Raw genomic sequence first — 14,092 nt, forward strand, 5'->3', positions numbered from 1 at the left:
TACCTTCACCAAGTTTTAAGGAATTTCAGTTCCATAATCTCCCTTTCTCTAATTATAAGAAACAAGCATTTGTAAAAAGTCTACTCTGTGCCAGCCAATCACTGTGCTAAGCCCTGGACACATTCTTTTTGTTCAAATTCCTATTATGAGAAGTTTTTGTAATACATGAACACATAACAGAAACAATATTATAATAGCCTGCTTGAACAGCAGAATTAGTCTGGTGTAAGTACAGGGAATGTGGGGAAATGATCGAGGAAGTGTCATTTGGTCCCCAACGATGACTTAATAGCCAATCTTGGTCTCTCTTTCTCTCTCTCTGTCACCACAGATGTGTCATCAGCAACTGGTCATCTCTTTGTTTTCTTTGCTTTTGTGGGCAACTCCCCTCATGGCCATGTGGGAACTGGAAAAAAATGGTAACTATCATCTTATTGTCTGTTGAATATATGGATATTTATGAGGGATTTGGCTTAGGTGTTCCTTCACTTTTAGGTATTCCACCTTCTAGGGCTTGGGTGTTTGTAGAAAAGACATCCACATAGTGAAAATCCCAGTTTGGGGTCCATTACTAGGTCATTTCCTTCTTTTGTGGATTAAAAAGATCATCCCTTCAAGGTAATGTTGGATTAGGGAGAGACAGAGAGACAGAGAGATGGATAGACAGATGGATAGACAGAGCATTTTTTAAAGCTCTTACTATATGCCAGACACTATGTGAGTTCTGGAAATATGAATTCAAGCAAAAGAAAAGATAATCCTTATACTCAAAGAAGTGACATTCTAATGATCCAAAACAGGGAACTAAAGAGCTGGGAGGGGGTGGGCAGGTATTTATATGAGGACTAAGTATAAAAGTCAAGAGTAGATGTAGGTTAGAATTGAGCATGACTGGCTCAGACATTTCCTCAAATAGAGGTTTCAGGCAGGAGCTCACCATCAAAAGAAGGGACTAAAGGCATCTCTAGAGAAGACCACTGTCTTTTTTCTCTTCTTGATGATATCTATATTTTAACGCCATCTATCAATCAAAGAAGTTGGCAAGTAGTGGGACTAGGCAATATTTAGTCTAGGATTTTTTCTGATATTACTAAAAATGATCAATATTATTTTAAAAATCATTTGGCAATGGGAGTAGGGCATGGATGAGAAAGTGATTGTAGGAGTGAGATTCAATTCAAAGACCAACATTTATTAAGTGCTTACCATGTATTAGGCACTGGCAAGCTTCTTAAGAAAGTTTTGGTTTTTTCTTTGTATCCCAAAATAATACAACATCTTAAATCTAGCAAAAATTTAACAGATATTTGTTGAATAAGTGATGATCAAATGAATACAAAGAGAAAAACAAAATGTATCTGCCTTCAGGGAATATAAGTTTTATAGTTAAATCTTCTTAGTTCTATCCTCAAAATGTCAACTAGAATGATAGCCATGTGAGTCGAGAGGAGGGGAAAGATGAAATATTGTGGAGGCTGAGTGGCAACTGACTGGATATGTGTAGAGAGAGAAAAGAGAATGGGAAAAGTCAAAAATTAGTTGTTAGTTTTGGCACTGGCTGACTGGAAGAACTATGGAAAATTAGATATGAAAAATAAATTGGAATCTAGGGGCTGACAATCACTTAGAACTAGAATGTGTACAGTGTGAATATAAAGGATAGACTGGGTACAAGAGATATTATGGATAGAGAAATGGAAGTATTTGGCTTCTTTCTTTAAGTATATGAACTAGGTTTCAGGAGAAATGACAGTCATTCTCTATATCCTCGAATGATTGAACAAGCAGGAAAGATTTCAAGTGGACACACAGAAAAGCTTTTGACTGTCATAAGACTATAACCCCAGGAAAGAAATGTATTGGAGGGTCCACTCCTTCAAGAGGAACACCTCAACCCTAACTGTTTCCTGTGATTTTTTAGTTTATGTTGTAGAGATAGACTGGAATCCAGATGTTCCAGCAAAAACAGTGGTACTCACTTGTGATTCATCTGAAGAGGATAACACCATTACCTGGACCTCAGATGAGAATGACCAGATCTTAGGAACAGGAAAGACACTGACTGTCCAAGTGAAAGAGTTTGCAAATGCTTCTGGCAAATACATTTGTAAGAAAGGAGGAGAAGTGCTGAGCCACAAGTTATTATTAATCCGATATTCAGAAAATGGGAGCTGGTCCACTGTTATTTTAATAGCACAAAAAGGTAATTCTTTTCCCTTGAAGTACAGTGTAAATCCTACTTTTAGCCTTCGTGGAAATATCCCACCTTCACTCCGCTCCCCCCCCACACACACACAAAAAAACAAGAAACTGTGGTGTTGAGTGGATTGGCATCATATTTTTCACTGAAATCACCTAAAAGTTATAAATTCTTTCTGGTAAGGGTGTTCTTTGGACTGCTTTCATCTAATCATGGTATTCAAGATGATCAGATGTAGTTTGGATGCCTCAAAGAACTCTTAAGCACTAACAAAAATTGAATAATTAAAAGCATAAAAAATTCATAATTCATAATTTGTTAGCATAAATTAGTAGATAAAGGGGATTTGTTGTTAAGCCAAGATGCGTTCAAATCCTGCCTATGATATTTCTTAATTGTGTAACCCTGTGGAAATCATCTATCTACCTTCTATAGGGATTATCATGCACCTGCCATATATGTGCTTTTTATCTACCTACATATCTGCATATTATATTATCTCTTCCTCCACACCCTCATTAGAATATAAACTCAATAAGCACAGGGATTATTTGTTTTTTACTTTGTACCTTATGGTCTAGCCCAGTCCCTGGCACCTGGTAGGGATTTGCTAAATGCTGGCTGATTATTGGCTGATTGATTGATTTATCTACTAAATTAGAGAGGGTCACTTTGGTGGAGGAAGTTCCTCATGCTGAAGGAAGACACAGATCACTGGAATGATAGTGTAGAAAGCAAAAAAAAAAAATTTTTTTTGTATTGTGTATGTGGAGTATCCTTTGGAATCAGCATTCCAGTGACTGGCAGTTGAATTTAACTTTGAAATGCTTTCAAAGTCAATTCCACAAAGTCCATTTGAAGTGGCACCATTTTCCCTATGAAAGACACTAGGTCCATTTGACATGTGTGTGTGTTGCTGATCTATGACCCCCAAAATCAAACTCTTTCTCCAAAAAAGCACCTTAAACTTTGGATTTTTTGTCCTCTTTAGATCCAGAGACCCAAAGTAAGAGTTATCTGAAGTGTGAGGCCAAGAATTATGCTGGAACTTTCACTTGTTCCTGGTTGACAGAAAATAGTTCTGACCTAAAATTCTCTATTAGAAGCAGCAAAGGGTAAGTAAAAGTAGTGGTTTTCAGCATCTTCCCAGGATGATTTCATTAAGAAATAGAAAAAAAAAACTGTGACTTGTCTGCCAAGTTGGGTTTGGAGTGATAGATCCTGAGTTCAAATGACAGTTCTGCCCCTTCCTACTTGTGGAACCTTAGGCAAGCACTTCATTTCTCTGGGACTCACTTTCTTCTTCTGTAAAATGGAAGCATTAAACTAGCTAATCTTAAGAGTCTCTTCCAGCTCTAAATATGTAATCCAATGACCTATTAATGAAAAAGAAACAAAAGAAAATTCAGAAAACAAGGTTTCTAAAATCTTGATCATTTTGCTCTTACACTGGGAAAAGAACATGAAGACTGAAAACTGTTTTCTCAAAGAAGATCATTAGATCATAGATTTAGAACCAATAGGGACCTTTCAGCCAAGTCAACAAGCATTTGAAAAGAACCTACTGTGTGCCAGGCACTGTGCCAACTTCTGGAGATAAGAAGAAAGGCAAAAACAGTCCATGCCCTCCAGAAACTCATAATCTAAACTAATGTCCTTTTGGTTCAATATGCTCACTTTATAAATAAGGACACTGGGATCCAATAAGGTTACATGCTTCTTATGGATAAATAATAGATAAGTGATGGAGCCCAAACCTGAACCTAGATCCTCTAGCTCCAAATAGGCATTGTCTTATTTCTTTTTTTTTTTAATTTTAATTTTTAAAATATTTTCCCATAGTTACATATTTAATGTTCTTTCCCTCTCCCTCAAACCCCCCCACCCCCCTGTAGCCGACTCAAAATTCCACCGGGTTTTACGTGTATTATTGAGTAAGACCTAATTCCATATTATTGATAGTTGGACTAGAGTTATCGTTTAGCATCTACCTCTCCAATAATATCCCCATCAGCCCATGTGTTCAAGTAGTTGTTTTTCTTCTGTGTTTCCACTCCTGAAGTTCTTCCTCTGAATGTGGGTAGCGTTCTTTTCCATAAATCCCTCAGAATTGTCCAGAGTCATTGCATTGCTGCTAGTACAGAAGTCCATTACATTCGATTGTGCCACAGTGTATCCATCTCTGTGTACAATGTTCTTCTGGTTCTGCTCTTTTCACTCTACATCAGTTCCTGGAGGTCATTCCAGTTCACATTGAATTCCTCCACTTCATTATTCCTTTGAGTACAATAGTATTCCATCAGCAACAGATACCACAATTTGTTGAGCCATTCTCCAATTGAAGGACATTCCCTCATTTTCTAATTTTTTGTCACCAGAAAGAACACAGCTATAAATATTTTTGCACAAGTCTTTTTCCCTATGATCTCTTTGGGGCATAAATCCAGCAGTGGTATGGCTGGATCAAAAGGCAGATAGTCTTTTAAAGCCCTTTGGGCATAGTTCCAAATTGCCATGGTTGGATCAATTCACAACTCCACCAGCAATGCATTAATGTCCCAATTTTGCCACATCCCCTCCAACATTTCCCACTTTCCTTTGCTGTCATGTTAGCTAATCTGCTAGGTGTGAGGGGTTTTTTTGATTTGCATTTTGATTTGCATTTCTCTAATTATAAGAGATTTAGAACACTTTTTCATGTGTTTGTTGATAGTTTTGATTTCTTTATCTGAAAATTGCCTATTCATGTCCCTTACCCATTTATCAATTGGAGAATGGCTTGGTTTTTTTGTACAATTGATTTAGCTCCTTATATATTTGAGTAATTAGACCTTTGTCTGAGTTTTTGGTTATAAAGATTTTTGCCCAATTTGTTGCTTCCCTTCTAATTTTGGTAGCATTGGTTTTGTTTGTACAAAAACTTTTTAGTCTAATGTAATCAAAATTATTTATTTTACATTTTGTAATTTTTTCTAACTCTTGCTTGGTTTTAAAATCTTTCCTTTCCCAGAGATCTGACAAGTATACTATTCTGTGCTCACCTACTTTACTTATGGTTTCCTTCTTTATATTCAAGTCATTCACCAATTCTGAATTTATCTTGGTATGGGGTGTGAGATGTTGATCTAGACCCAATCTCCCCCATACTGTTTTCCAATTTTCCCAGCAGTTTTTGTCAAATAGTGGGTTTTTGTCCCAGAAGCTGGGTTCTTTCGGTTTATCATAGACTGTCTTGCTGAATACCCCTATTCTATTCCACTGGTCCTCCTTTCTGCCTCTTCACCAGTACCATATTAATTTGATGACTACTGCTTTATAGTACAATTTAAGATCTGGTACGCTAGGCCACCTTCCTTCATGTTTTTTTTTTCATTATTTCCCTTGATATTCTTGATCTTTTGTTCTTCCAAATGAACTTTGTTATAGTTTTTTTCTAATTCAGTAAAAAAGTTTTTTGGTAGTTTGATAGGTATAGCACTAAATAAGCAAACTAATTTGGGTAGTATGGTCATTTTTAATATGTTAGCTCATCCTATGTACCCATGAGCAATCAATGTTTTTCCAATTGTTTAGATCTAGTTTTAATTGTTTGGAAAGTGTTTTGTAGTTGTGTTCCTATAATTCCTGTGTATGTTTTGGCAGATAGATTCCTCACTGTCTTGTTTCTTAAGCAGACATGAAACCCATTTAAAAACTCACATATTTACAACTGGTCTCTTGAAGAAGGTTGAGTTCAGCAAGACTATTAGCACCATGAAGAGGGGCAAAAGAAGAAATGGAAGTTAAGGCTGTCTTGTCCAAAGTCGCAGCTTGAGTCAGTGACTAAGCCAGAAATAGAATCTAGGAGTTGTCTCTCACTGCTCTAGCTAGGCATATTAAAGGTTTCCAAAACTTTGAAGTCCACCAGAAATTTTCTCTGAACTTAACAGAATTGCCTCTAATTTTTAACTAGTTTCATTTTTTCCCTGCCATCCTTTGCAGGGAAAGGCAGTGTGGCATAAGAAATAGCACAGCTATGGTAACAACTAAGTTGTTACTAACCCTCTATCCACTCAAATTGGAAAATACTGAATAGAGGGCTAGACCAGGAGTTAGGAAGATTCATCTTCCATGAGTTCAAATCCAGCCTCAGACACTTACAATGAGACCCTGGGCAAGTCATTTAACCCTGTCTGCGTCACTTCCTTATCTATAAAATGAGCTAGAGAAAGTCTTGGCAAACTAGTATTTTTGTCAAATGAAGTCACAAAGAGTTGAACATAATTGAAAATGACCCAACAACAACTTGGAGTCAGAGGTCTGGGTTCAAGTCTCTCTTCTAACAATTACTAAGCTATGTGACCAAGAACAAGTCAATTTACCCCTCTGACCCAAAGGCAACTCTCTAAGGTTTATCTACTAAGTTATGGAACAGTGATTTCTTGATATATTGCCAAAGCAATAAGTCAACAAGAATTTCTAAGGGCTTATTATGTCCCAGGCACTTTGTTTAATGTTAGGAATACAAATACAAGCAGAAAGAAAGACATCTGCTTTCAAAGAGCTTATATTCTAATGGAGGAAGATAACACATACGAGAAGGTAGTGGGTGGAGGTGCCCCCATGGGGGCGTGATGTCAAAGTCTAGAAAATCAGAAACAGAATCAGGAGGAAAATGAAAGTTCACTAGCCTGGGTCCCAGAAGGCACTTACTCATGAGAAAAGGGGGCCAGTATGGAGGAAGGATATTCCAAGGCCAGAAGGCTATTTGAATTCCAGGGCAAAGTTCTAGGGTGAGATAACCACTGAGGTACAGCTGTAAAATCCCCAAAAGCCGCTAGAGCAAAGGGGAGGGGGAGGAGGTGGACACAAAGAATGGAAGCTGTTCTTCTAGTAGTAGTCAAATGAACTCGTCCTCTTCCTAGAAGATATTTATCCCCCAACCTAATAGAAAAGAAAAATGGTCAGTCTTTGCTTTATTTTAGGTCTACAGATTCCGGAGAGGTGACATGTGGACCCATTGTGCTCTCTGAAGAAAAAGTCAAACACAACAACAAGGAATACCGAAAATATACAGCAGATTGCCAAGAGGTCAACGCCTGCCCATCTGCTGAAGAAAGCCAACCAATTGAGGTTGTCCTGGATGCTATTAAGAAGCACAGATATGAAAAATATACCAGCCGTTTCTTCATAAGAGATATCAGTATGTTTTCAATTGAGTTTTACATACAACTTTGTCGCTATTGTTTTTGAGTCATTTTTTAGTCATGTGCAATTCTTCATCACTCCATTTGGGGTTTTCTTGACAGAGATACTAGAGTGGTTTGCCATTGCCTTTTCCAGCTCGTTTTACAGACGAGGAACTGAGGCAAGCAAGGTTAAGTGATTTGGCAGAGGTTACACAGCCAATAAGTGTCAGAGGTCAGATTTGAACTCAGGCAGAGAAGTCTTCCTGACTTATGATCCAGCACTCTATCTGCTTTGCCCCCAGCTGCCCTTATAAACCACTAGGTTCAGGGGTAACAGAACCCAAGAACCCTTGGAGTATAACGTGTTCACAGGGGAAGTGAAGCCAAATATCTTCTTTTATAGCCTCCGTGGTTTTTTCAAGGTAGGGGTTGGTGGGTGGGAATGGGAAATTATCTGGATATATGATATAACCAGTATAGGATAATTATTAGAATACTACACTTGGATTCAGGAAAACTTGGGAAATTCTGCCTCAAGTACTTATAACATTGTTGGGAGAATCAAGTGAGATAATGGTTGTAGAATGCTTAGCACGCAGATGAAGTGCTTTATATTAATATTAGTGATGATGTTTGCTAGCTGTATAATCTGGGCAAATCATTTAACCTCAATTTCCTCATTTTCAGAATCATGAGGTTGGATTTAATGATCTCTAAAGTACCTTCTAGCTTTAGGTTTTCAACAAGTAAGGAGGAGAAAGGAGAATAGTCCATGTACAGGGGACAGAAAAAGCAAAAAGTACAGAAGTAGAAAATCACAGGGCATGTTTAGGGGGTTGTTAGCTAAAATATATTGTTTGTTGGAGGAGGAGATATTATTGGTTAATTGTTTTTCAGTTATATGAAGCCATTTGAGTTTTCTTGGCAGAGATATAGGAGGCAGTTGCTATTTCCTTCCCTATCTCATTTTACAGATGAGGAAACTGAGGCAACAGGATTATGTGACTTGCCCAGGGTCACAGAGCTCATAAGCATGAAGGGATTTTGAACTCAGGTCTTCCTGATCCCAGCCAGGTCTGGCACTGCACCACTTAAATGTCCAAGGGAAGGGGTTACTATTTGCTTCCTATGTTCTAGGTGCTATGCTAAGTGCTAAAGATAGCATGGACCCCAAAAAAAAGGTATAATATGAGATAAAGCTAGAAAGTTAGGATGGCCAAGTACCTTGAATGCTTGGCAAAGGAGTTTGAAATTTATTTGGTAAGCAATAGGGAGCCACTGAAGATGGTTTAGCAGAAGAGTAGAATGACTTGGACCAAATATACCTGAATCTTACTGCTTCATGTTCATTCCTTGAGCTATTAATTTGTCAAGAGACCTTCAGAGAGCCGTGATTTGCCTCAGAAAAATTAATGCTCTTTCCTCTCCCCATAGTCAAACCAGACCCACCCAGGAACCTCCACATCACACACTTAAGAGCTAAGAATGTCAAAGTAAGCTGGGACTATCCTGAGACCTGGAGTACACCCCATTCCTATTTCCCATTGACTTTCCAAGTTCAAGTTCATGGCAAAAACAAGAAGGTAAATTGTTTTTTTTTCCTTGTTACATACTGCAATGGTTTTTGTGTGAAATGCCATTTTATGGAGCATAGATGAGTTTAGCAATTTGGCATTGACTACGGCTATGAAATAAGGAAAGAACCAGCATGTAGTAGGTGCTTTTAAAATGCTGATTGAGATTAATTTGGAAAAATGTTTTATGTAATTGCACATGTAAAATCTATATCAGAATGCTGGTCATCTCAGGAAGGGGGAGGGGAAAGAAAAAGGGAGGAAGAATAGAGAGAAGTTGGAAATCAAAAATAAAAAAAAAATGTTAAAATTTGTTTTTACGGTCACTTGACCCCCATTGCCTACCCTTACCACTCTTCCACCTATAAGTCAATACACAGAAGTTAAGGGTTTAAAATTTTAAAAAAATTTGTTTTTACCTGCAATAAAATGTTATTTTTTAAAAAATGCTTATTAACTGATTGACAAATAACTTCACCTAACCTTGGTGGAAAAGTGGGAGGGAACTATTGACTCAACCAACCCAAGTTATTTGAACTATCATTTCAGAGAAAATGAAATGATTTTCCAGATCTGTGACCAATTCCATACTTTTCACATGGAGGGAAACTTTCAGAATTCTTAGATTATAAAACTAGGATGTTAGAACTAGAAGGAACTTTTGGGGTCATCTAATGGAACCCCCCATTTTACATATGAGACAACCCAGGGACCCCCAACTGGTGAAGTGACTTGCCCATGTCACACAAGTTGTAGGAGGCAGCGCTCACATGTGAACAATGGTCTTTAGACTCCAAATCCAGCAATCATCGCTATGCCACACAGCTAGTTCAATGTGGATTTGTTTCATGATTAAATGCTGCATTTAGCATTGATGTAGCAGTGGAAATTTAAGTTCCAATAAGATCCTATTGCCTGTACTGAGTGTCTTTTCCCTTTAATTTGGTTAATATGTGCTATAACTCAGATATAACATGGACAGTCTCCTGCTTGTCCTAGACACCATGGCTTTATTTCATTAAATAGACTCTCCTGGCTTGGATAGATGAAGGCATTGGCTAGCACAGAGCTTGGCAAATAGTAGTCATCCGATATGTATTTATTGATTTATTTGCCTTTTTTACAGTAAGAATTTGAGTGGTGATGATTATGCAATAATAGGCTTTTCCCAACAAGTATTTAGACTTGATAAATGTACAATCTTTAAAAAGAAAATCTCCAAAAATCCAAAGTAGAAATGCAAAGATGGCCATGTTTGTGTGTGTGCTGTCTCTGTCGCAATCATCCATCTGCTTTGGGGACATAATCTGACCAGCAGGCTCAGGATCTCAGATAGAGAGTTCCCCTAGAGTTATGGAGAATGGAAAGTGTTTCAGGACACTCACAATCATTTGTTTCCACGTTCCATAACCCAAAAGCAGGATTATTGTATAAAACCAGCAGGTGGCACCCTCTCCCCACAGTTGGCCATATCTCCCACGGCTTGGTTGCCAAATGTGTCCATTTGACATTAGAATGTATTTGTAGTTGTAGTTTACGACAAAGAAGACCAAGCTTAAAGACCATGCTCAGAAGAATGATGCCTTCATTCCTGAATAGTTCACAGAAAGCTAACAGATTGTTTTCTTCTTTGTTTCATCCAGAATAGCATCACCACAGAAGCTTCATCAGCCTCTGTTGAATGCTCCAAAGGGAAGACAATCTCGGTGCAGGCCAAGGATCGCTACTATAATTCATCCTGGAGCAAAAAGGCATCCGTGTCTTGTGAGTAGTGTGGAATACAGCCACGTATTCTGTTAACTTCTCTGCTAAAGTCACAATAATAGCAACAACAAGAGAAAAATGCAGGGAAGTAGCAACATAGGTAAAGAATAGTGGGACAGGAGAGAGAAGGGAAAGGGATTTGAGAAGAGTGCAAAGGGAGAAAGATAAAGGCATAAGCTTGGAGGAAAGAAAGATGTAGGGGAGGAGAAGGGAAGGATATAGAGAGAGAAGTACAAATTCCATGCTAGACTCTCTCTCTGCTTTTAGCTACTTCTATGTAGCATCCTAGGGTGTGATGTAAGATGCTGGGAAAAATCACACTGAGTCACTCAGGGTCTGGATATAAGTGAAGACAAGGATAACTTTGGAAGAAAAGGGAGGAAGGGATATGATCAAAGGGCAATACCCAGCCTCCGTGATGAGTGGAAGGGAAAGAGAGGGGCATTTTTCCAGGCAGTGAGTCTAGGTTCCCATAGCCCTCCTTTGGACTGAGTAACTTTATTTTTTAATTTTAATTTAATTGAGTTTTTGTTTTGTTTTGGAGACTGAGTGGCCCTATCTTGCCCAACCTAGAAATGTAGTAGACACAGATCAGTTCTATTCACCTGTGAGTTTTGACCACCTCCATTCCCACTCTGGGCTGGTTAGCCTTTCCTTAAGGTCCCAGGGAACTCACTGGATGGGTGCCAGACTGAAGTGTAGATACTTAATGGACTTGATAGCCCACTATGAACTCAGAACTGCTCAGAACTGCTGAGCCCAAGCACAGATCTATGTGTTATGAACATTCGAGGTTGATTTTTTTATTATTAAACACAAACTGGTGATGCCACCTCCTCCTATGTCCATTGATTTCTCCTGCTTGGACCAAAAAGCTTTTCAAAGTGTAGGACTTCAGGTGATTACCCCAGTTTGCCAAATCAGAGGTGGCTCTGGATATCATAACCTTAACCCTCGAGCACAAATTCCAGGACATGTAAAGAAAATCTGATATTGGGTTCCTAAGTAAGAATTGCTTGAGGTTCTAGAGCTCCAGGCAGTTGCTTTGTTTGAAAAGAAGATTAATGCAGTACTATAGTTGGCAGTACAATCTATATTTTTGACCTTTCCCTATAGGTTAAATTCCCATGATGCAACACTGGATGAAAAGAAGAAGAAACAAAGCAAATAGGAGGGGGAAAAAGATCAAGTGAAATGAAATGTGAATGTCCTCTGCCAGTTTTTACTTTTTTTTTTTTTATGGATTATGAAGCTGTCTTACTTTTTAAATTTTTTTATATTTCAATGCCCAATGAACCAAGCAACCAGTTAATTTAAGCTAAAAAAAAGTGTTTAGCTTGATACTATTTATTTATTTATGCTTTTCTTCATTCATTTATTTATCTGAGGTTGGGTCTCACATTCCCTCAGGCTGGAAAGGCAGTAGGCACTCTGGGCCCTGATTCCATTACTGTGGACTTTGACTATTTCTGACCTGGATTGGTTTACCCCTTCTTTGGCAGCCTGGTAATAGCTCCCCCAACTATAAGGAGTTCACCCTAGTGGTACCAGATTTAGTGCCAACAACCAGACCTTACTGAATGAAGCTAAAAACTCTCAAATCCAAGAGAGCTGTCTGCTCCAGCCTCCCCAGCCTCAGGGATTCCATGTGTGCCCTTGATATTTTTATAGCCTATTTGTTTGGCACTAACCTTTGTATTTAAAACAATGTTATGTATTTATTAACTTATTGATCTTATTTAACTTTAAATTTGAGAGTGTTTGTCCATCTAAGAGCCAGTTTTACTATGTTCAATGATGCTCGTCATCAGTGTAAAGATCAGCCAAGATGATGGCTACAATTAAGGATGGAATAACTGCCATCTGAATCAGTGGAGGGGTTATCTATACTGATGGCAATACCATGCCCAAGAACTCATTGAACTGAGTATTTAACATTTGTGGAACACTCAAGTATTTGTGTATTTTTCATATCTGTACATGACATTCATAGAGTATAACCTTTTATGCAAAATGTGAATTGGAGTGTTATTTATTTATGACAGATTCTATTTGTATTGAAACTTTTAAAAATGCATCAGTTTTATGATCATTAGTAAGAACCTAATGTTCTGGACTTTGCCACACACAAAAAAATGGCAAATGGAATAATACATCTGTGAAAGATGGAAAGATTTAAATGTTACTGACTAGATACAAAGACAACATATCTAATGAGACCTTAGAGAAGGTGATCTGTTTCCTCTTCTCAGTCCTATTTCTTGATACCAGATTTTGTTCTTCATACAAGCTTTTTCAAAGAAGGCTGACACTGAAATTCAGCATGGCCCAATGTGTCTGAGTATAACCTTATGGTGCTCAAATGAATCTTTATTTACAAGAAATACTATCAGTGCAGAAATTAAATTTCTAATTTTCCATGGAGTCTTGATTCCAAAAGAACTAGACATGGGGAAGATATAAGATTGCAAAAGTCCTCAAGAAAATATCCTTACATTGCCTTTAAAATTATTTTGATTCAAATGAGAGGAGAGATGCTGTGAGTGTTAATATTCTCTTGCTAATCAAGACCAAGGCAATGATTACGAGACATTAGACTTAGCAAGCTAGAGGCTACTGAAACAAGGAAATGAGGACTGGCTTCTAATTGGACCAAAGATAAAGAAAATAAAAGCATCATCCTTAAGCCTACCTTTAGAAAAAATTCAAAAGAGTTTCTGTACAACAAGAAAATATTACAAATGGACATAAAAGCCAGTTGTTTTTCAGTCAAATATAGCAAAAAGATAATGCTGAACTGAAGTAGAGAAAATAAAAAATTGAGAACCAGACGTCTATCTTCCCATGTGCAACTGTTTGTTGGGGTGCCAGATGCTATTTCTTATGTGAAAATGTACAAATAAACCAGAGAGAAAATTCTGTTTGGTTCTTCAAGGAAGAGCCCAATCATGTCATCAATGTTTCTGATATTTAGATATAGATTTTATCTGTTAACATGCTACTTTTGAGTGTAATGAATATGCTTTTTTAAAATAGAATATATTTATTTACTTATTTATTTATTTATTTATTTTATTTATGTTATATGCCTGGACTAATAAAAAAAATCCTTTGCAAAACCTTCTAGGCCCAGAATTGATTTGTAAGGCTAAAGTCAAGCACCAATGGTATGTGCATGAGTGCATATGCGTGTGTGTGTGTGTGTGTGTGTGTGTGGTGGTGGTGGTGGTGGTGGTGGTGGTGGTGGTGTTTTTTCAAGAACTTCCCTTTCATAAAGCACATTTGTTTGTATCTTAAGAAAGTTGCCCTTATTCTTTCTAGTCTAGCTCTGTGAACTCATGGACTATATCTGGAACCTAATAGGAATATAAAAGGAATTCTTAGTA

The 14,092-nt window shown here is 37.7% G+C and overlaps 1 protein-coding gene across 1 annotated transcript; it reads left to right on the forward strand.

Moving 5' to 3' along the window:
• The first annotated feature begins 331 nt into the window (after nt 1-331).
• IL12B (interleukin 12B) lies at nt 332-12,121 on the forward strand. Its single transcript, XM_044661749.1, has 7 exons — nt 332-419; nt 1,922-2,203; nt 3,198-3,315; nt 7,165-7,382; nt 8,803-8,951; nt 10,586-10,706; nt 11,823-12,121. Exons 1-7 carry the CDS (start codon nt 332-334, stop codon nt 11,825-11,827), a joined length of 981 nt encoding a protein of 326 aa, XP_044517684.1. The 3' UTR covers nt 11,828-12,121.
• The last annotated feature ends 1,971 nt before the right edge of the window (nt 12,122-14,092 follow it).

The sequence above is a fragment of the Gracilinanus agilis genome, chromosome 2, assembly GCF_016433145.1.
Source record: "Gracilinanus agilis isolate LMUSP501 chromosome 2, AgileGrace, whole genome shotgun sequence".
Lineage (NCBI taxonomy): Eukaryota > Metazoa > Chordata > Mammalia > Didelphimorphia > Didelphidae > Gracilinanus > Gracilinanus agilis.